The 22,705-nt window shown below is 41.2% G+C and overlaps 1 protein-coding gene across 1 annotated transcript in view; it reads left to right on the forward strand.

The window, feature by feature from the left end:
* hfm1 (helicase for meiosis 1) overlaps positions 1-22,705 on the forward strand; it is a 186,011-nt gene that overhangs the window by 30,703 nt on the left and 132,603 nt on the right. The window contains exons 6-9 of the mRNA XM_068038040.1: positions 12,416-12,463; positions 13,038-13,108; positions 16,083-16,215; positions 21,806-21,957. Of these exons, the coding sequence (XP_067894141.1) occupies positions 12,416-12,463; positions 13,038-13,108; positions 16,083-16,215; positions 21,806-21,957 (404 nt within the window). The remainder of the gene's footprint in view (positions 1-12,415; positions 12,464-13,037; positions 13,109-16,082; positions 16,216-21,805; positions 21,958-22,705) is intronic.

Below are 22,705 nucleotides of genomic sequence, written 5' to 3' on the forward strand. Positions count from 1 at the left end.
CATTCCCACCTAGCTTTGTATCGTCATTGTTAAAATTTCCTTAATAATAGATTCCAACACTTCCAAATCAGGCTAACTGGCTCGCAGTTCCCTGTTTTCTCTCTTTCTCCTTTCTTGCATAGTCGTGTTACATTTGCTAATTTCCAAATCGCTGGGACTGTTCTAGAATCTAGGGAATTTTGGAAAAACATAACCAATGCATCCAGTATTTCTGAAGCTACCCCTTTTAGAACCCTAGGGTGTAGGCCATCAGGTGCTGGGGATTTGTCGGATTTTAGCCCCTACGTTTATTGAGTACTTTTTGGTTGCTGCTATCAATATCCTTAATTTCCTCACTCTTATTAGCTTCTAGGTTACCCTTTGTTTCTGGTATGTAACTTGTGTTTTCTACTGTGAAGACAGACACAAAGGGGGGAATTTCATGTTCTCCCTGTGGTGCGTTTGGAGGCAGGGAGAGCATGTAATCGGGTGGGATGGTGGCGGGGGACCCCTGCAGCTTCCTGCCGCTGCCAAAATTAAGTCCAGGCCTGTGAACAGCCTTCCCGCCCCACTGCCAATTGACGGCCTTAACTAGGCAATCAATGCCCAATTAAGGGCCTCATCCCACTGCTGCCGCTGTTCGACGTGCACGGGCTGCCCTGTCGCTGCACAGAAAACACAGCAGGATAAACTATGTGGGCTGCTTGCTGGCTCCAGGGGGTGGGGGGTCTCTCGTTAAAAGGCACAGTGCCTGAACAAGGGACCAAGCATTGGGAAGGGGGCAGGCCGCTGAGAGTCAACCCCTTCCCCTTGCTGTTGATCCCCCTATATCCCCTCCCCCATGACCACCACCTGCAAGACCCCTCCCACTCTGACCTACCCGTGGCCTGGGTTCAGCGCGCTCCTGGGCCTTGGGTGGGTGCTCCACCAGCAGCAGCCACTGCCTCCGCAATGGCACTGCTCCGTTAAAGAGCTGCCAGCCTCTGATTGGCCGGCAGCTCTCAGAGAGCGGGATTTCTGTCTCTGGGTTCGTTGATCCCGTGGAAGCGCTGTCCAGTTATGTGCTTAATTGGCACTTGATTCAGCTGGCCTCCCACAGAAGAGGCGATGCTGGTTTACAGAGTTCCCTGTCGCCCAGCCAAAATTTTGTTCAATGTCTCTGCCATCTCCTCATTTCCCATGATAACTTCTCCTGTCTCTGCCTCTAAGGGACCAATGTTTACTTTAGCTACTCTCCTTTTTGTGTATTTGTATAAGCTCTTACAATCTGTTTTTATATTCCTGCCTAGCTTACATTCATATTCTGTTTTTTCTCTTTTTATCAACTTTTTGGTGACCCTTTTCTGGTTTCTAAAACACTCCCATCCTCAGGCTTACTACTATTCTTTGCAACATTATAAGGCCTTTCTTTTAATCTAATGCAATCCTGAACCTCCTTTGTAAGCCACGGATGGATCTTTCTTGATGTGTTTTTGTTTTTTAATGGAATGTATTTTCGTTGAACATTTTGAACCTTTTAAAAAAATGTTTCCCACTGTTTATTTACCACCAAACCTTTTAGTCAATTTACCCAATCAACCTCAGCTAGCTCTCCCCTCATATCTAAGTAATTGGTTTTCTTTAAGTTTAAGATTCTTGTTTGGGATTGGAGTATGTTACTTTCAAACTTAAGGTGGAATTCAGTTGTATTATGATCACTTTTACTGTGAGATTATTAATTAATGCTGCCTTATTGCACAATACTAGATCTAAAATACCTTTATCCCTAGATGGTTCCACAATGTATTGTTGCAGAAAACTGTCACAAAAGCATTCTACAAAATTATCTTCCAGACCATCTTTGCCAATTTGATTGGTCCAGTCTATATGAAGATTGCCTTTGTTACAAGCTATAATACATCTTGCTTAATGCTCTTTCCAACAGTCTAACTACTTTTAGGAGGACTATAAATAGATCAGAAGAAACGTTTTCCCTTAGCGGAGGGGTCAATAACCAGGGGGCATAGATTTAAGGTAAGGGGCAGGAGGTTTAGAGGGGATTTGAGGAAAAAAAATTTCACCCAGAGGGTGGTTGGAATCTGGAACGCACTGCCTGAAGGGGTGGTAGAGGCAGGAACTCACAACATTTAAGAAGTATTTAGATGAGCACATGAAATGCCATAGCATACAAGGCTACAGGCCAAGTGCTGGAAAATGGGATTAGAATAGTTAGGTGCTTGATGGCCGGCACAGACACAATGGGCCAAAGGGCCTGTTTCTGTGCTATATAACTCTATGACTCAATAAACTACTCCCGCCAGCGTTTTCTGACCCTTAATATTCCTAATCTCCATTAATACTAATTTTTCTTCTTGATCTTCTGAGCCAAGATCCTTTCTCACTGCTGTCCTTATGTCATCCTTTACTATCAGGGCTACTGCTCCTTTACAATGTTGTCTGGCTTTTCATAATGTTGTATACTCTGGAATATTTATTTCTCAACCGTGTCTCTGTAATGGGGATTATATCTGAATCATTTATCTCTATTTGTGCCACTACCTTATTGCAGATGCTTCAAGCATTCAGATAAAGAATCCTTAATTTTTTTTTACTACTGTTCTTCTTTATTCTTTCAAGGGATTTGGGTGTTGCTGGCAAGGCCAGCATTTGTTTCCCATCCCTAATTGCGCTTGAGAAGGTTATGGCGATCCACCTTCCTGAACCGCTGCAGTCCATCTGCTGTGGGTACTCACACAGTGCTGTTACGAAGAGACTTCCAGGATTTTGATCCAGTGACAGTGAAGGAATGACAATGTAGTTCAAAGTCAGGATGTTGTGAGGCTTGGAAGGGAACTTGCAGGTGGTGGTGTTCCCATGTGTCTGCTGCCCTTGTCCTTCTAGGTGGTAGAGGTTGCAGGTTTGGAAGGTGCCTTGGTGAGTTGCTGCAGTGCATCTTGTATATGATACACACTGTTGCCATTGTGGTGGAAGGAGTGAATGTTTAAGTTGATGGATGAGGTACTGATCAGGTGGACTGCTTTGTCCTGATGTCAGGCTTCCTGAGTGTTGTTGGAGTAGCACTCATCCAGGCAAGTGGAGAGTATTCCATCACACTCCTGACTTGTGCCTTGTAGATGGTGGACCGGCTTTGAGGAGTCAGGAGGTGAGTTACTAGCCTCAGGATTCCCAGCCTCTGACCTGCTCTTGTAGCCACAGTATTTATATGGCTACTCCAGTTCAGTTCTGGTCAATGGTAACCCGCTGGATGTTGATAGTGGGGGAATTCAGCGATGGTAATGCCATTAAATGTCAAGGAGAGATGGTTAGATTCTCTCTTGTTGGAGATGGTCATTACCTGGCACTTGAGTGGAACGAATGTCATTTGCCACTGATCAGCCCAAGCCTGTGTATTGTCCAGGTCTTACTGCATATGGACACGGACTGCTTCAGTATCTGATGAGTTGCGAATGGTACTGAGCATTGTGCAATCATCAGCAAACATCCCACTTCTGATCTTAGGATGGAGTGAAGGTCATTGATGAAGCAGTTGAAGATGTTTGGGCCTAGGACACTAGCCTGAGGAACTCCTGCAGCAATGTCCTGGGGCTGAGATGATTGACCTCCAACAACCACAACCATCTTCCTTTGTGCTAGGTACGACGCCAACCAGTGGAGAGTTTTCCCCCTGATTCCCATTGACTTCAATTTTGCCAGGGCTCCTTGATGCCACATGGTCAAATGCTGCCTTGATATCAAGGGCAGTCACTCCCACCTGCCCTCGAGTTCAGCTTTTTTGTCCATGTTTGGACCCAAGGCTGTATTAAGATCAGGAGCCGAGTGGCCCTGGCCGAACCCAAACTGAGCATTAGTGAGCAGGTTATTGCTCTTTAAGTGGTGCTTGATAGCGCTACCGTGAACACATTTCATCACTTTGGTGATGATCGCGAGGAGGCTGATGGGGCGGTAATTGGCCAGATTGAATTTGTCCTGCTTTTTGTGGATAGGACATACCTGGGAAATTTTCCACATTGCTGGGTAGATGTGTAGCTGTACTGGAACAGCTTGGCTAGGGGTGAGGCTAGTTCTTGAGCACAAGTCTTCAGCACTATTGCTGGGATGTTGTCAGGGCCCATAGCCTTTGCAGTATCCAGTGTCTTCAGTGTTAAATTCCAGAAAGCTTGTTATGGAAGGATAATGCTGGAGCCTAAATTTACTCAGTTTCACATTTGTTGTGTTGAGTAAAAGGACTACAAACATGTAGCTCCTCACTTAAAACTCTCAACCAGTATCAGTGAGTGTCTGCTTATAAGTGCTCAACTAAGACCCCAATTAACACCCTTCACCTGCATATAATCAACAAAGTGACTCCTGACAACGCAGCGGCTCGCCGACATCATCAGCACATTCCAAGCTGTGCACATGTGCAAACGGTCTCCTGTTCTCAGTAAGATGCTGCGCATGCGCAGCCTACGTCTTGCCAGAACTAATTGGCGCATGTGTGGGAAAACGTTATTGTATAACGCCAACGTCATCATGTAAAGCTGAAGTCATCACGTATCCTCCCCACCTCCCACTCGGCACCCCTCAATAGCGTCTCCATTCATCCGAACAGAACCCCGCTCCCTCCCACCATTCCTGCTTCAATCGCCGCTTCACCCTGCTCGATCCCTGCCACGTTGCTGCCTTCCCTCAGCCACTCGCTCCCCCTGCCTGCCTCAGCTACTCACTCCTGCCCCACAGCACCATCTTTAATCCTGGCAGCTGCCTGAACGCCGCAGACAGTGATGTTTCAGTGGAAGAGGCTGCTTTTGTGCATGTGCTAGTACTGCGCCACCTAGTGGTTGCATTGTCAGAATATGCAGCCTGTAATCAAACCATTGACCCACAATTGACAGATTCCCTTATTTCTTTTACAATACAACATGCTCAAACAACATTTCAAAATAAATTCCATGTTATGCATCAAGTATTAACATGCTCAAAGAACATTTCAAAATAATTCAAATTCCATATTGGGTACAATGTATTACATTGTGAGACGCCCCTCCTCTAGCACCCCTAACAATTTCTTTGTACTAGCATTTCTTTTCATGAAACAATCGAATAGCTAATGACTTTCATCTACCCATTTAAGTTTGGAGATTTCCTTTCTCTCCATCATTTGTTTCAATCCAGCAAGGTCAATATGTAAGTCTTTTCTCACTCACTTTTTGTAGAGTATACATTGTCCCACAAAGAACAATTATCCACATAACATTCAATGGGTATCCTATCTTCAGTACATCCCTTGTTCAGAATTTCACACAAAATATTTGACAAATAGAACCCCATATCCACTGCCTCCAAAAGACCCAGTGTTTCTGCAGCTAACGTGCTTTTAACAACCTGTTTTATTTTCTTAGCCTCCCAAGCTAAAAGACAACATTTGTCATTTTCACCCATCAGAAATATGATGAAGCCAACTGCACTCGAACGCCCATCAGCAAGATTAGCATGTGAAGCATCACTAAAAATTATTAGCTTCATGTTCCTTGGGTCACCTAAGGATAGGAACTTCAGTACACATTTCTCCAGATTTAATTTTTTCAACGTTCTATTTGCCCTTAAAACATTCTCAACTTTTGGATGTTTCATCATCATGCTTAACTCCAGCACATCAAAACTAGCATCAGGCCTAGTCTGAGTGAACAACTGTTTAATTGACCCATCAGGCTTCACAATTGCTCAGTCTCTGCTTATTGTTTATGTTTAGAGATACAGCACTGAAACAGGCCCTTCGGCCCACCAAGTCTGTGCCGACCATCAACCACCCATTTATACTAATCCTACACTAAGCCCATATTCCTACCACATCCCCACCTGTCCCTATATTTCCCTACCACCTACCTATACTAGGGGCAATTTATAATGGCCAATTTACCTACCAACCTGCAAGTCTTCTGGCTTGTGGGAGGAAACCGGAGCACCCGGAGGAAACCCACGCAGACACAGGGAGAACTTGCAAACTCCACACAGGCAGTACCCAGAATTGAATCGGGTCGCTGGAGCTGTGAGGCTGCAGTGCTAACCACTGCGCCTCTCTGCTTTAGATAAGTCATCACAGAAAGATGATGATCTAACACGATTGACCGGGATAGGAGTAACAGTCTCTAAATAGGATAGTTGATTGAAACTTATTCCAGACTTAGTCTGCTTAATATCTAAACCAATATATTTAAAGGCCCCACCAAACCTGACTCCCAATCTTAAATTCTGCCCCAATCTTATTAATAACATATTTCTCAAAATCTGCATTATCACCCCATAAGAAATCATCAATGTTCGTCATGAAGGTGCCTGAAAGTTTACCTTTATGATACCAATAAAACATTGCAGGATCTGCTTTTAGTTGAACAGAACTAATTTTCAACAAAACAGATCTCACCGAGAAATACCACACCCGGGAAGCATCATTAAGGCCATAGACGCATTTGTTTAGTTTCCATAATTTTCCTTCTGAACCTGCTGCCTCTTTAGGTGGTTTCAGATACTTTTCAAAAAGAAGTGCATCACCTTGCAGAAATACAACTTTTATGTCAATGGATCTACGCTCCCATGAATATATGGCCAAAAGGGCCAAAAAGATTTTCAAGATTACTTTTCCAGGTGTGCGAGAGTCCACTCTAACATTGGTATCACCCAGTCACACTTCAAAACCCCTTGCAACTAGCCTCACTTTAGCCTTACAAGTTCAATCGGGAAGGACTTTTTCAGTACAAATTTATCTATGTGACAAGGCTGGCGGTCCCCTATCTGGTACCTCAGAATAAACTCCAAATTCGCTTCAACTCTCTAATTCCTTATGTTTTCCTTCTCTTATTAGTTTATCCTCAAGTTTATTGGCAACCACTAAAACTTCACGTTCAGGAGGACTTCTGCTTCTAGTTCTGTTCCAAGACTGCCCTCTAGCCTTCATTTCATTGTGGAATTTGTTCAAACTACAGCCTCTATTAGCACTTTGATGACTTTCGGAGCTACTGCTAGAAGATCTCCCTCGCACTTTATCAGAGGCTCTTTCTCCAGTACATGATCGCTTCCTTACGCAAGAGTAGCTGTCAGACCCACTATCAAAACTTGCACTGCGCCTTCTTACCCTCCACTCTTTCACCCCACTCTGCCAGTCCATGGCTCTGGCTTCTTGGCCATCATCTTGAATATTTATCAATATTTAAACTTGCCTGTAGATCTTCCTGCACAATTGTTGCATCCCTCCATTTATTAGATCCCTCTGGAATATATGTCACTCGAGTACCTACTCAGGGTAATTGGTCTGTGGATGCGATAGCTCTTTCCTGAGCATCATGATCGGTCACATTACTATCCAACTCTTGATCTACCATGTTCTGCGCCTCAGGACCTTCATCACAAAACACATGAGTATTTGAGGTACAAGGTGCCTCTTTTTCCTCTATCAGCTGCTCAGAGTCTGAGATTTTGTAATCAACCCCGATTAATTGTGAGGAATGAACCTTAACAGTTTGATTTCCATGCTTGATAACTACTGTCTTACCATCATGACCAATTACCTTATCAGGGCCCTTCCATTCCCAATGGCCCTCTCTTTTATAATCTACCAAATTTCCTGAACTAAATTCTGCCTCAGATGGCCTTATACGATACCTCAGAGCTCTGAGAATTTTCTCAGAGACCTCAGCATTGATGAAAGCCCGTCTCCTGCATGTAGAGCATTCAAATGTGTAGAAAAGATGGAACTAATTGTAGTACCTTCTAGAACAGGAGGACTGGCGCACAGCACAGAAGGCAAGTTGGGATTCTGCCCATAGACCAATTGATAAGGACTATATCCTCCAACCATCTGAAGTGAATTCTTTGCATGAACCTTCTATGCCAGGGCTGTTGTCAACTTGCAGTTTGGCTGGTCAGCTAAAATTTTATGTAACATTTTATATAACATTTCATTAACCACTGCGTGATTCCTTTCACAAAGCCCACAGCTGCAGTATTCATAACTATAATGTTCATGTTTTCACACATATCTCTGAATTCGTCATTGGCAAATTCCCCTCCATTATCAGTCAGAAACTTAGCTGGTGCCCTAAGCCCAGTCCGAATCCATTTCTCCATGATTTTCTCTATAATCACCCTTTTGTCCTTGCCATATTTTATTGTAGAAAGACTAAATCTAGTTTCTAGGTCTAGAAAATGTAGAATGAAAATATTCTTGTCTTTGTCCTATACCTTTAAATACATAGGAACATACGAATTAGGAGCAAGAGTAGGCCACTCGGGTCCGTAGGCAGGCGTGCGGAGGCCTCCATTTGTGCACAGCAAGATCCCGCTGCCAGCGATTGTTGGTGGGGGGCAGCTGTTTCTCATGGTGGCAGTTGAAGTGAGACTGCGAGCATAAAACTACAGTGAATTTCAAAAGTGGAAAAAAAGCAGAATTAATTTGGAAATCGCACTTCCACTGACTCTCATCAGATATGTTTTTGCAATGTGTGTTACACTTCCAATGTTTCCTTTTACAGGTGTGATTGGTATTTTATATAACTATATGTATTTTTTAAAAAAGCATGAAGATAAAAGACATGGCTGAACTAATTACTCCACATTTCCACCTACCCCCGATAACCTTTCACCCACTTATCAAGAATTTATCTACCTCTGCCTTAAAAATATTCAAAGACTCTGCTTCCACTGCCTTTTGAGGAAGAGAATTCCAAAGAGTCACGGCCCTCAGAGAAAAAAATTCTCGTCATCTCTGCCTTAAATGGGTGACCCCTTATTTTTAAACAGTTCTAGATTCTCCCACAAGGGGAAACATCCTTTCCACACCCACCCTGTCAAAACCCCTCAGGATCTTAAATGTTTCAATCAAGTCGCCTCTTACTCTTCTAAACTCCAGTGGATACAAGCATAGCCTGTCCAATCTTTCATAGTAAGACAGCACACCCATTCCAGGTATTAGTCTAGTAAACCTTCTCTGTACTGCCTCCAACGCATTTACATCATCCCTTAAATAAGGAGACCAATACTGTACATAGTACTCCAGATGTGGTCTCACCAATGCCCTGTACAGCTGAAGCATAACCTCCCTACTTTTGTATTCAATTCCCTTTGCGATAAACGATAACATTCCATTAGCTTTCCTAATTACGTGCTGTACCTGCATACTAACCTTTTGCAATTCATGCACTAGGACACCCAGATCCCTCTGCATCTCAGAGCTCTGCAATCTCTCACTATTTCGATAATATGCTTCTTTTTTATTCTTCCTGCCAAAGAAGACAATTTCACATTTTCCCATATTATACTCCATTTGCCAGGTCTTTGCCCACTCACCTCACCTATCTATATCCCTTTGTAGCCTCCTTACGTCCTCTTCACAACTTTCTTTCCTACCTATCTTTGTGTCATCAGCAAATTCATCTAAGTCATTTATATAAATTGTAAAATGGCAACTACTTCGTTATGGGCGGCACAGTGGCGCAGTGGTTAGCACCGCAGCCTCACAGCTCCAGCGACCCGGGTTCAATTCTGGGTACTGCCTGTGTGGAGTTTGCAAGTTCTCCCTGTGTCTGCGTGGGTTTCCTCCGGGTGCTCCGGTTTCCTCCCACAAGCCAAAGACTTGCAGGTTGATAGGTAAATTGGCCATTAGTAATTGCCCCTAGTATAGGTAGGTGGTAGGGAAATATAGGGACAAGTGGGGATGTGGTAGGAATATGGAATTAGTGTAGGATTAATATAAATGGGTGGTTGATGGTCGGCACAGACTCGGTGGGCCAAAGGGCCTGTTTCAGTGCTGTATCTCTGAACTAAACTAAACTAACGTCACATGCCAATGGAAGGCTGACAATAGGATGTGATTGTGTCTTCCGATACTTTTTACAAATTTCACACTTTTCACTAATTTATTATCATCGTATACTCTTCATCAATCAGACCTGCATCTTTTAGTAGGATTTTTAATCTCTGACAAGGGTGAGAAAATTGTTGGTGTGACTTTAAGACAATTTGCCTTTTATCTCTCTGATTCTTAACACCTGATGCCATCAATATTTCTCTAACACTGACTCGAAATATCAAGTTCTGTTAAGGGGATACAATAATGCCCTTACTGGGTAAACTGCAAATTCACGGCTTCCCCCAAAAAATTGCCTTATCATGCTCCATATCAAGTTTCATCTGTGCCTTTTTCATTGAAGGCTTACTCAACAGTAAAGGTATCTCACTGGAAACTACATCAGTATTGATAAAGTGGCTTACCCCAGCTATTTTACATGGGATTACTACTCTCTTTAGTGACTTCAATGTGTTGTCATCACCAAACCTAAAGCTGGTAGTACTTTTATACTCCTTAACCTTGCCTCGATCCTTACTACTGCTTGAATCCAGATAACACTGTAACTAATCAGTTTCACATACTGTCGACGTACAAGCATTATCCAGTACAGCACAGTTGTACGAATCCACAACGAACACATTCGTCACAGGACTAAAACTCCTTGTGACTAGCACAATTCATTCAGATCCATCAGTATCTTCTTTTGCCTCAGAATTCTCTGTGTCTTGTGTTATTTCGAAGACTCTGCCGCTCCGTTTAGGGCCGTGCATTGCATAATGATACTTTGAGTCACATCTGAAGCACCTATTGACTGTTCCTTGGGCATTCCTGGGATTCATTCACCTATGATTATTGTTCCAATTTTGTCTTCCAGTGTAATATTTCAACCTGCTAAAGGTGCTTTCATCCTCAATCCTCCTGTCTTTAACTCTTCCATTGTACTTATGCCTGCTTCCAATATCTGAATTATTTCTAAATCTAGTAAACATTGAGTCCTCCATTCTTTTAGTCACCGCAGAGTGCGCTGCCTGTTCTACCAGGACTGCAGGAAATGACTGTTACCCCAGGAATTTCTTTAAGGCCATAGACATTTGGTCCAACAGGGAGTCTTTGTCCTAGAACCGAACCCCAGTTAGAATCAGGAGCCTGTCCATATGCGACACCCTAGCACAATCTAGCAATTTAAAAGCTAGCACTCTATCAGGGATCTCCAAATTGAATTTCCTCAATCTTTTATACAGTCTGTTGAAGTCCATGATAGGAAGATAGGAACTGGAGTAGGCCACTCAGCCCTCGAGCCTGTCCCGCCATTCAATGAGATCATGGCTGATCCGCGGCCAAACTCCATATACCCGCCTTTGGCCCATATCCCTTAATATATTCCTTCATTGAATAACCATTTGTTTTCTGAAATCTATCAAAGTCTGACCAAGCCTCATACGCATTCAATAGGTCATCTTTCTTGTAAATTTCATCCAAGAATTCTAACAGAAGATCCAACCCTTCATCATATCCATCTGACCAGCATCCAGTTCAGAAAACATTTTACTGCTGATTTTACTTTTGGTAGGAAGTGACAACCCCAAGGCCATACATTGTTTCCTCTTTGGTAGAAATGTAACCCGTGTCCACATATCCACTTCATTCTTTCACTGGTCATATGGTTCAGTCTCTGAGAACACCGGAGGATAATCATACCCTGACAATTTACACTTGCTTTCTGCCATATTTTCTACAATAGCCCTTGAGATTTTAGTTTTCTATCCAAAAAAATTCCTATTTTCCAACCTTCAGCTTTAGGAAGCCATCCTCTGCTACCATTTTAAATTCCAGAAAGCCTGTTATGGAAGGATAATGCTGGAGCCTATATTTACTCAGTTTCACATTTATTGTGCAGAGTAAAAGGATTACAAACATGTAGCTCCTCGCTCAAAACCCTCCACTAGTCTCAGTGAGTGTCTGCTTATAAGTGCTCAACTAAGACCCCAATTAACACCCTTCACTTGCATATAATCAAACCATTGACACACAATTAACTGATTAACATTCAGCCGTTATCATGTAGAGTGAATTGAACAGGCTGAAGATTGGCATCTGTGATGCTGGGGCCCTCAGGAGGAGGCAGAGCTGGATCATCCACTCAGCATTTCTTGCTGAAGATGTTTACATGGTCCTTGTTCACTGATGCATTATTACCGTTAAACTCTCTGCCCCTTCCTGACCTACTCTACTTGTCTTACCCACATTGCTACACTGTTCTATTGTCCTGACTTTTCTTGTTGGATTTCTAAATCAACCTTCACCTGAGCATTCCTGATTTTAATCGCTGCATGATTGACAACCGTGCCTTTAGCTGCCAAGGGCCTAAAGCTCTGGAATTCCCTCCCAAAATTCCTCCACCTCTCTTTCCTTTTTTAAGAAGCTCCTTAAAACCTACCTGTTTGACCAAACATCTTTCATCTGCTCTAATCTCTGCTTACCTAGCTCGGTGTCAAATGTTTTGATTGATTATGCTTGTAAAGTGCCTTGGGATGTTTGTTACCTTAAAAGTGCAATCTAACTGTAAGTTGTTGTTGATTCATTATAGATTTTTAATTTTCTCCTTTTCTGTAGATGCAAATGGCAGGAGTTCAGGAACTTTGAGGGCAGTTACTGAAATTCGTATCCTTTCAACATTTGTGGGCTCTATATTTTACTGTTAATAATCAAATGAAAGTGATTAATTTGTTGAAACTAAGCTATTTAATTATTTGGCTCTAAACAGAAATAACTAGGCTTACAAATTTTTTTCTTTGGTTTTAGAATAATCTTTTGAAGCAAAACATGTTTAACAGCTGGATGAAGCCAAGCATTATGTAATTATTGTAATTGCATTATTGTGATAAGGTGAAAAGACTCATGAATGGACTCATTCCAAAAAATGTATGAAATGATCACAAAGTGACTTCGAAAGGTCTGAACAAGTAGAGCTATAACAGAGTCCCCATATGGTACTAGACTATACACGCCTCCCTGTCTCTTGGAGAAAGTATTGCCACTAGATGGCAAGAGCTGCACATGCTATAACATTATTTTTAAAATGTTTACTTGCTGTAGAAAACTGGCTATGTTGAGATTAGAACAGAAAGTGCACATAGTTAAAGTTTCTATTCAATTATTAAACTTTTAACAGATTAGTTGCTAAATGCTGTAATTTAAATGGTTTTGACTTGGTCCTTAACAAGCTTGTACAAAGCTGTACAATTCAGAAACGTTTTCAAAGAATTTCCTTATTTCAACTACATACAGTCCAAAGTATTAGATGATGTATGTATTGTAATTAATAGTCTAACAATGCTGCCTTTCTTCAAATTAAAAGCTTGTTAGAAAATTTATGTCTTTATATGTGGGAGAAACAAAAAAGAAAGTGTAACATTAACAGCTGGACAGAATACCTTTCAAAATGTAACAACTTGCAAGAACACATAATTTAGAAACATGAGATTCCCAAGAAAGCAATTTCATTAATGAGAATGAAAAAAGCTATCAGTTATGACACTCTGACAGATTAATCTTTTAACACTTCTCAAGAAGCTAACAAATCACTTAACTGGTATAAATGTTGCAAAGTTTGTTAATCTGGCTGTGGAGTATGCAGTGTTTGTGAGAAATGGATCAACGTCAAATTCAAACAGCCTATTTTTACAATCCAGGTCTTGGAGGCACTGATTACCACTGTTATGGAATGGCTTTAAGACTTTGAGGACTCCCAGCAAGGGAGACAATAAACATAATAGGAAGTCCCAGATAGAGTCAAGACGCTGCAACGCAAGACATACCTGGACATGAAACAAAGTAGTTGTTACTTAAGATGCCAAAAACACTGTAACTAGCTCAAAGAAATGTTAGCAAGGATGTAGCAAGTTAGGTAGCAGAAGCAAAGATAACAAGATTATGAATATCCGATTATGTATGCCAATGTAGGAGAGAGAGCATATTGCAGGAATTAATTCCATGGGCCAAGTATTTTAAAAAATTGATCCTCGGTAAATGAGTGTCATTAGCCAGGCTAGTATCCCTCATTGCTCTTGAGAAAGTGGCAGTGAACCGCCTTCTTGAACCGCTGCAGTCCATGTGACAAAGGTACTCCCACGGTTCTGATAGGAGGGAGTTCCAGGATTCTGACCCAGGGATGATGAAGGAATGGCGATACATGTCCAAGGCAGGATGGTGTGTGACTTGGAGGGGAACTTGGAGGTGATCACCCACCAGCTGCTAGATGGTGGAGGTTGCAGGTTTGGGACGTGCTGTCGAAGACGCTTTGGCGAGTTGCTGCAGTGCATTCTATGGATGGTACACATTGCGGCTATGGTGCACTGATAGTGGATGTTAAAAGTAGTGGATGGGCTTCCGATCAAATGGAATGCTTTGGCCTTAATGGTGTCAAGTTTCTTGAGTGCTGTTGCAGCTGCTCCCATCCAGACAAGTGGAGAGTATTCCATTACACTCCTGAATTGTGCATTGTAGGTGGTGAAGTGGCTTTAGAGAGTCAGGTGGTGAGCCACTTGCCACAGAATACCTATCTTCTGACCTGTAGTAGTCACAGCATTTATGTGGCTGTTCCAATAGAGTTTCTGATCAATGGCAGCCCCAAAATGTTGATATAAAAACAGAAAATGTTGGAAATACTCAGCAGGTCTGGCAGCATCTATGGAGAGAGAAACAGAGTTAACATTTCAGGTCTGTGACCTAACATCAGAAAATCGATAATACTGTTTGATAATACTGTTGCCGACTGTTTCCATCACTTTGCTGATGTTGCGGGGTAGACTAATAGAATGGTAGTTGGCCGGGTTGTATTTGTCTTGCTCTTATTTGGACAGGACATACATTGGTAATTTTCCACATTGTCGGGCATTTTGTAGCTGTGCTGGAACAGAGTCACAGCTAGTTCTGAAACATAGGTCTTCAGCAGTACAGCTGGAATGTTGTTGGCACCCATAGCCTTTGCTGTGTCCAGTGCACATTGTAGATGGAACTCAGGTGACCATCAGAATTCAACATGTGCACATATGAAGTGGAAGGGATATCATTCCCTAAATTTTCAGGTGATTCCTGACCACGCTAATGTAAGCTGGTACAATATTCAATATCCAGAGGGCAATAATGATGCTTTTATTATGTATCAGTCCACATTGCCTGTATTATTTGAAGGTCACAAGTGAATGAACTGATGACTATTGAAAGACAAGAACTCCCTTGGGTTCATGATCCCAGTTAGAAAACCCCAAGCTGCAGCAGAGAGCAACTACAATAAGACCAAAGTCACTGTATGAGTTACTGTTGAGTACGCATTAGGCATTCTAAAGGAATGATATATTGTTTGAATTGCTTATTGGGGAGCAGTGAGGTTATTTTACAGTCCAGCCAAAATCTTCAAAGCCATCACTGTCTGCTTCATGCTGTTCAGTTTTGCCATCCAATATGTAATGAGCCTACTGAGAAACTTGGAAGAGGATGAGAAGGAGAAGAAAAAGGAAAAATTTACTGGGCTATGGGGAAAGAGCAGGGGAGTGGAATTAATTGGATAGCTCTTTGCAAGAGCTGGTACTGGCACAATAGGCTGATTGGCATTATTTAATGCTGTATAACTCTTATGATAAGGAGGGTGACAGGCAGGGGGTATTTTATGAACCTATCTGAGATCTGTTTCCAGTAATAGACGCAATCTGCACTGATCAAATTTGGTTTTGCTATACAAACTCATTCTTTAAACTTGTTTCTGTATTTTTCGATGTTCACCCAAGTGAACCCATTCCCCTTCCTTCCTGGCAAATTTGTAGAGAGCTGTTTTCTTCTTTATCTCACACTTAATTTATTTGTTTATCCATTTGGGATTATGCTTATTTAATCTGAGATTTATTATTTAAGGTATGCATTTATCCTGTACTCTTAATATTATTCCTTCAAGGGCATTGCAATTTTTCCTCTATTGTAATACTGTTTATTTTGCTGGAATCTGAATATAGATTATCTGCAAAATAGAATGGGAAAAATGAATTGTGGAGCCCAACTGAGTATCCTAACATCCTATGACACGATGTGTTAGAATATGATGCCTGGGCACCACACCACTTAATTAGTTAGGGAGAAAAATGTGCTGAAAGTGGGAATAAGCTGTTCAAATCTGCACATGTGAAAACAAAATATTGAAGTTGTGTAATATATTGTGAAAGTCAAATTGATTCTTGTCTTCAGTCATTTTATCAATTAGATCTAAGTGTTCATGGTTTGTTTTTAGCTTCTTTATACAGATAAGAACTTTGTGATTTGTTCCCCGACTGGTTCTGGAAAGACTGTAATATTTGAATTGGCCATGATCAGAATACTAGTGGAAGTTCCAAAGCCATGGTCTAATATAAAAATTGTATACAGTAAGTTTAAATGAAAACTTCTATTCTTTTTATCTAAGACTGAACATTTTGTTTTCTCATTACCATTTTAGAAAATCAATACAAAAAACAAAGTATAATGCTGCTATTTCCATTTATTGATTGTTAATTCAGCTAGCCTATTTATTACTGCTTGTTACAATGGTAATTGTTTACAATGTTTGTTACAATGGTAATTGTACATAGAAGGGGATGTAAGTAAAACTCATGAAAACAGAAACACAGCCAAACCGCTGTTTTAACCCCCTGTGAGAGAAGAATGATTTGTATTTATAAAACACCTTATTTCATCTCAGATAAATCTCAGAGTACTTCACACAAGTTATTCTGAGGTGCAGGTATTGTTTTGTTGGCTTCTGTTGTACTCATTTTGCACACAGGAAGTTCCCACAAATAGCAATGGGCTGGATGACTAGTTAATCTGTTTTCAAAAGTATCAGTTGTTTGAGAAATGTTGGTGAGAACAGAATAACTCCCTTCTTTTAATCGTCCGAAGGGATCTTTAAAGTCCACCTGAACTTGCAGATGGGCCTCAGTTTAACAGCTCCACTGAAGGATGGCACCTTGAACAATGCAAAACTCCTTTGATACTGCACAGCAATATCACCTTAGCTTATATGCTGAAATGTGAAATGGAAAATCCACAATTTTGTGAGTCAGAGGCAAGAGTGCACCTAACTACTACAGACATAATCATAAATGATTCTTTCTAGGATTCATTTTACCATAAACGGAGTTCCTCACGTACATCTATTCCATCACTGCAGGCTGCAGAAGAAATAAACTTTCTGATTTTGTTTATTTCTTAACTGAGTCTCCTGTAAAGGGAGAGCAAAATACTGCAGCTGCTAGAACTCTGAACTCCTTTAAAGGGAGTTGATTTATGCATTGTTTTGGGTGTGTCTGGACACCTGGATAAGCAGATTCTTGTTAACATGATGAAGCACTTTAAATCATATTGTACAAGCGTGCAAATGCTTATTTCATTTTTGTATAAATCTTCAATATGCTATTTTAAACCATTTACTCTAAACAAGATAAAGCTGCAATTAAAAGATAAAGGTATTTAAAGAAATACTTGTGTTGTATACTAATAAGAAGTATCACAGCTTCTAGGCCTAAATGAAGAGTTATATATTAGCATAGATGTTATCTAATTAAATGTCATTGTAGTTTGACAAGTAGCTTTTATTAAAGCAACATACATTAAAGATTCAGTTAAGCTTGTTGAGAAATGCAGTCTGATAGGCTTCCATGTTTAATTCTTTAATCAGAATGCAAGTCGAAGTTGCAAAACAGACTTGACCACACTGAAATTGACATCAAATTTGTGAATTAAATTTTACTTGTATATGTCATCGCTTCTCATTTTTACGTAACTTATGTTCCCCTTCTGTTACAAACATACTGTTATGTCCGAGGCAGGAGGAGTGTACTGTTAATTCAGTCCCACTTCTCCACAGGTCACAACATATTTATTAAATTTTCCCGCTGACCAAAAACAGCCAATCAAATACACTGGGCTGCATTTTACATGTCTGCCGCCGAAATCAGCGGTGGACGTAAACACTGGCGTTCCGCCTGTGCGGACCAGACGTCGCGGAGCTGCCGCAATATTAAACGCGGCGTGGAAGGGGTGGGTGGTCTGTCCCCGGCAATGGCGTCAGGAGCCTTTGCGCAGGCGCTGACCCCATTTTTAAAGGGCCTTGAGCCCTAACATTCAATTTAAATATTTAAAGGAAACTGTATTGAAAAATTTAAATCCATGTAAATTGCCCCCCAATAACCATAAAATGCATTACTTGCCCTCTTCCCCCACAAAACACTCACCTTGTGCTCCCAACCTTCCCCCCCAAAGTCCGTAACCTTTAAACTTTACCCCTTCCCACCACCCCCAGAGCAATGAAATCAGTCTGACGACGCTCCCCCACTCCAGCACTGAAAAACGGACCTGCTCCCCCCTCCCCACCAATGTTCAGCCTTGGATCCCCGGATATGGATCCGTAGGCGTGGAGGAGTGCCAGCCACCAGCACCAATATCGCTCCGGGATGGACGGCGGGAGTGGGTAAGTAATCAATTCATTTATTTAAATTAATTTAAATATTGAAATGAGGCTCCGAGCAGTGGGGGGGACACCATGAGGCCTCATCGCCATCGGCAATATTGGGCCGGGCCTTCCCAGTGTTGAGAACCGTGGTGGGCCTCTGCTGGAGGCATTTTCCGCTCCCCCCCCACCCTCCACGACCCCCAACATTGGGGGGGGGGGGGGGAGCCTGTAAAATACACCCCACTATTTTTTCCAGAACAGAACACACTAACCAGGTTTCTTTTCTGAACAACAAAATTATCCGTTTGTTATAGAACAAGTCTTAACTATTAATGAAGTAAAACATAAACACACAGATTAAAGTTTTTAAAGTTCCAACATTAAATGTTAAAAGTTCCTTTTTTTTTACCATAGCCCCTTCACATTCACACACACACATGTATACCGGTTAACCGAAAAAATTAAAAGGAATTTTTGGATCAGAGCTCTATTACAGACAAAAAACACACCCCAGCAGATCACTTGCCCATCCCCGAAGAAAACAGCAGATGAGACACACTGCACCAAAACTGGCACGCAGTACAACCTCCAAGCACACACAGACAAGCCACCAAGATCCCCCAGGTCAGTTCTCATCAGGCGGCGGTAAGAATTATTTTTAGCAGGCTTTCTTGAAATACAGGAAACAAGATGAATCGACACAGTGGACTTCACAGGTGCTTTTATTGAATTTCTGGAAAGCAAGCTGGGTTGTAGTCTTCTGTTTTTTCCTTGGAATTCTCTCCTTCTTCTTGACTTTATCACATCCCGGAAAGAAAAACACACACACACTGACACACAACCAGAAAACCTGTCAGTTTTCTGCCCATCCAGGTGCTCTGCTACTACTGGGCTTGTCCAAACAAACGGGCGCTTGTCATTTCTCTGCCCCTGTTACCAGGGTTTCTGTTCCAAGCCTAACCCGAGGCATGTGACAACCAGCAACACTGTTGCCAATCCGGCTCCCTCAGTGTCCTCTTGGTGGCTCACTTTTTAAAAAGAAAACCGGACCAACATTTATTCAGCTTAAGCATAAATTCCTTTAATTGTATTTTTAACAAAACAATCACTTTCATAACAATACGAGCATATGAATTCAGAGCAGGAGTAGACCACTCGGCCCCTCGAGCCTGCTCCACCATTCAACAAGATCATAGCTGATCTGATTGTAACCTCAGCTCCACATTCCCGCCTACCCCCGATAACCTTTCAGCCCCTTGCTTATCAAGAACCTATCTACCTCTGCCTTAAAAATATTCAAAGACTCTGATTCCGCAACCTTTTGAGGAAGAGAGTTCCAAAGACTCATGACCCTCTGAGAGAAAGATTTCTCCTCATCTCTGTCTAAAATGGGCGACCCCTTATTTTTTAAACAGTGACCTTTAGTTCTATATTCTCCCACAAGAGAAAACATTCTTTCCACATCCACCCTGTCAAGACCCCTCAGAATCTTATATGTTTCAATTAAGTCACCTCTTACTCTTCTAAATTCTAGCAGATACAAGCATAGCCTGTCCAACCTTTCCTCATAAGACAACCCGTCCATTCCAAGTATTAGTCTAGTAAATTTCTCTGAGCTACTTCCAACACATTTACACCTTCCTTGAATAAGGAGACCAGTACTGTACCCAGTACTCCAGATGTGGTTTCACCAATGCCTTGTATGACGTTTGTATTCAATTCCCTTGCAATAAACGATAATATTCTATTAGCTTTCCTAATTACTTGCTGTACCTGCATACTAACCTTTTGCAATTCATGCAGTAGGACACCCAGATGCCTCTTCATCTCAGAGCTCAGCAAGCTCTCACCATTTAGATAATATGCTTCATTTTTATTCTTCTTGGCCAAAATAGACAATTTCACATTTTCACACATTATACTCCCATTTGCCAGGTCTTGACCCACTCACTTAACCTATCTATAATCCCTTTGTAGCCTCCTTATGTCCTCTTCACAAATTACTTTCCTACATTTCTTTGTGTCATCAGAAAATTTAGCAACCATACCTTCGGTCTCTTCATCCAAGTCAAAAGGTGAGGCCTCAGCACTGATCCCTGTGGCACACCACTTGTTATATCTTGCCAACCAGAAAATGACCCATTTATGTCTACTGTCTGTTTCCTGTTAGCTAGCCAATCTTCTATCCATGCCAATATGTTACCCCCTACTCCATGAGCTTTTATTTTCCACAATAACCTTTGATGTGGCATCTTATCAAATGCCTTCTGGAAATCTAAGTACAGTACATCCACCAGTTCCCCTTTATCCACTGCACGTTACTTCTTCAAAGAATTCCATTAAATTGTTTAAGCATGATTTTCCTTTCACAAAATCATGTTGACTTTGCCTGATTACCTTGAATTGTTCTAAGTGCCCTGTTATAACGTCTTTAATAATAGCTTCTAACATTTTCCCTATGACAGATGTTAAGCTAACTGGACTGTAGTTTCCTGCTTTCTGTCTCCCTTTTTGAATGAAGGAGTTCCATTTGCTATTTTCCGATCTACTGGAACATTTCCCAAATCTAGAGAACTTTGGAAAATTAAAACCAATGCATCAACTATCTCACTAGGTTCCACTACATGTTTCAGAGGGTGAATTGATGGCTGTCATTAAGGTTTCAGCCAAAATGAGCTCTTCAACCAGCTGGCAAAAGAAGATTGCAAATAAGCTGGGTTGAATCACTTGCTATTTTTATTAAATTTCCTTCCATCATCTGAAAAACCAACATAGTTGCTACTAAATATTACTCTTTAATTACTTGGCTGAAGTCAAGAACTTGGCCTTTTTTGATTTGAACCTATTAGATTAGAGATACAGCACTGAAACAGGCCCTTCGGCCCACCGAGTCTGTGCCGAACATCAACCACCCATTTATACTAATCCTACACTAATCCCATATTCCTACCACCTACCTGTACTAGTGACAATTTATAATGGACAATTTACCTATCAACCTGCAAGTCTTTTGGCTTGTGGGAGGAAACCGGAGTACCCAGAGAAAACCCACGCAGACACAGGGAGAACTTGCAAACTCCACACAGGCAGTACCCGGAATCGAACCCGGGTCCCTGGAGCTGTGAGGCTGCGGTGCTAACCACTGCGCCACTGTGCCGCCCCTTGTTTGCTATTATTTCATAGCATAGTATATTGGTACATCAGTCTGAGGTAAATTATTATTTTAAACAAATATTGAAATAATTTTGTCTGCTTGCAGTGAATTTATTGCTCTGATAGTTTATAACATGACCATTTTTACAGTGGCAATTAGTAATTAAACTTTCCCCCTTTGGCACTTGTTAGAAACAGGTTTAATAAAATCATTTGGAGAATAATACTGACCTGAGCAACAAAGTGGATGCAATAATATATTGTGAGCAATAAGCTTGTTATGCATCATCTGTTAATTTTAGAAGAAGTTTGCCCAATTTATTTCCATGACTTTCCTTTAAAATATGTGATGAAATCTTTCATTTTCTTAGTGGCTCCAATCAAGGCCTTATGTAATCAGCGACATGAAGATTGGAAAGAAAAGTTTGGACCTATTGGACTGAACTGCAAAGAGCTCACTGGAGACACAGAGATGGATGACTATTTTGAGATCCAAGATGCCCATATTATTATAACTACTCCCGTAGGTGTCTGCCCTGAACATTGCAGAGTAAATAGTACTAAACATTAAAAAATATATAAAAATGTGATGTATGCTACGGGAGAAATGCATTGGAAGCAACAGCTGTTAATGGAAAAGTTTATTTAAATGGAATGTTAAAATACCAATTTCTGGAGAATTCATTGCTGTTAAAGAAAGAACTTGCATTTATATAGCGCTTTTTCTGGCATCAGGACATCCCAGAGTACCTTATAGTTAATGAACTACTTTGAAGTGTTAACTAAATGTAAACTATCTGATAAAGAAAACATTGTCCCGATTACAGTTTTCACATTGAGGCTTTTAGTTTATATTTCTGAGCATGACTAAAGGCAGTTCTAGGCTACAGAATAACGTTCATAGCAAATAACACTTAGGGGAATCTCCAAAAATACAAGAATGCCATTATCGAATCGTAGAAATTTACAGCACAGAAAGAAGTCGTTCAGCCCATTTTGCCTCTCTGGCACTCTGTAGGAACTATCCAGTCAATCTGTCATCCTGGACTTCCTCCGTACCCTTTTAATTGTTTTCTCTCTTTCAAATACTTATTCATTTCTCTTTTAACAGCTATAATAAATCATGCTGCCACCTCTATTTTTGGTAGAACATTCCATATCCTAATAAGTGAAGCAAAAAGAAATTCCTAACCTTTCCCTTTGTTCTTTTTACTAATCTTAAATTTATGCCTTGTAAGTGCTCTTAGATCAGTTTTTCCAGATTGTTTCTC

Source organism: Heterodontus francisci, chromosome 8 (genome assembly GCF_036365525.1).
Source record: "Heterodontus francisci isolate sHetFra1 chromosome 8, sHetFra1.hap1, whole genome shotgun sequence".
In the NCBI taxonomy this organism is placed as follows: domain Eukaryota; kingdom Metazoa; phylum Chordata; class Chondrichthyes; order Heterodontiformes; family Heterodontidae; genus Heterodontus; species Heterodontus francisci.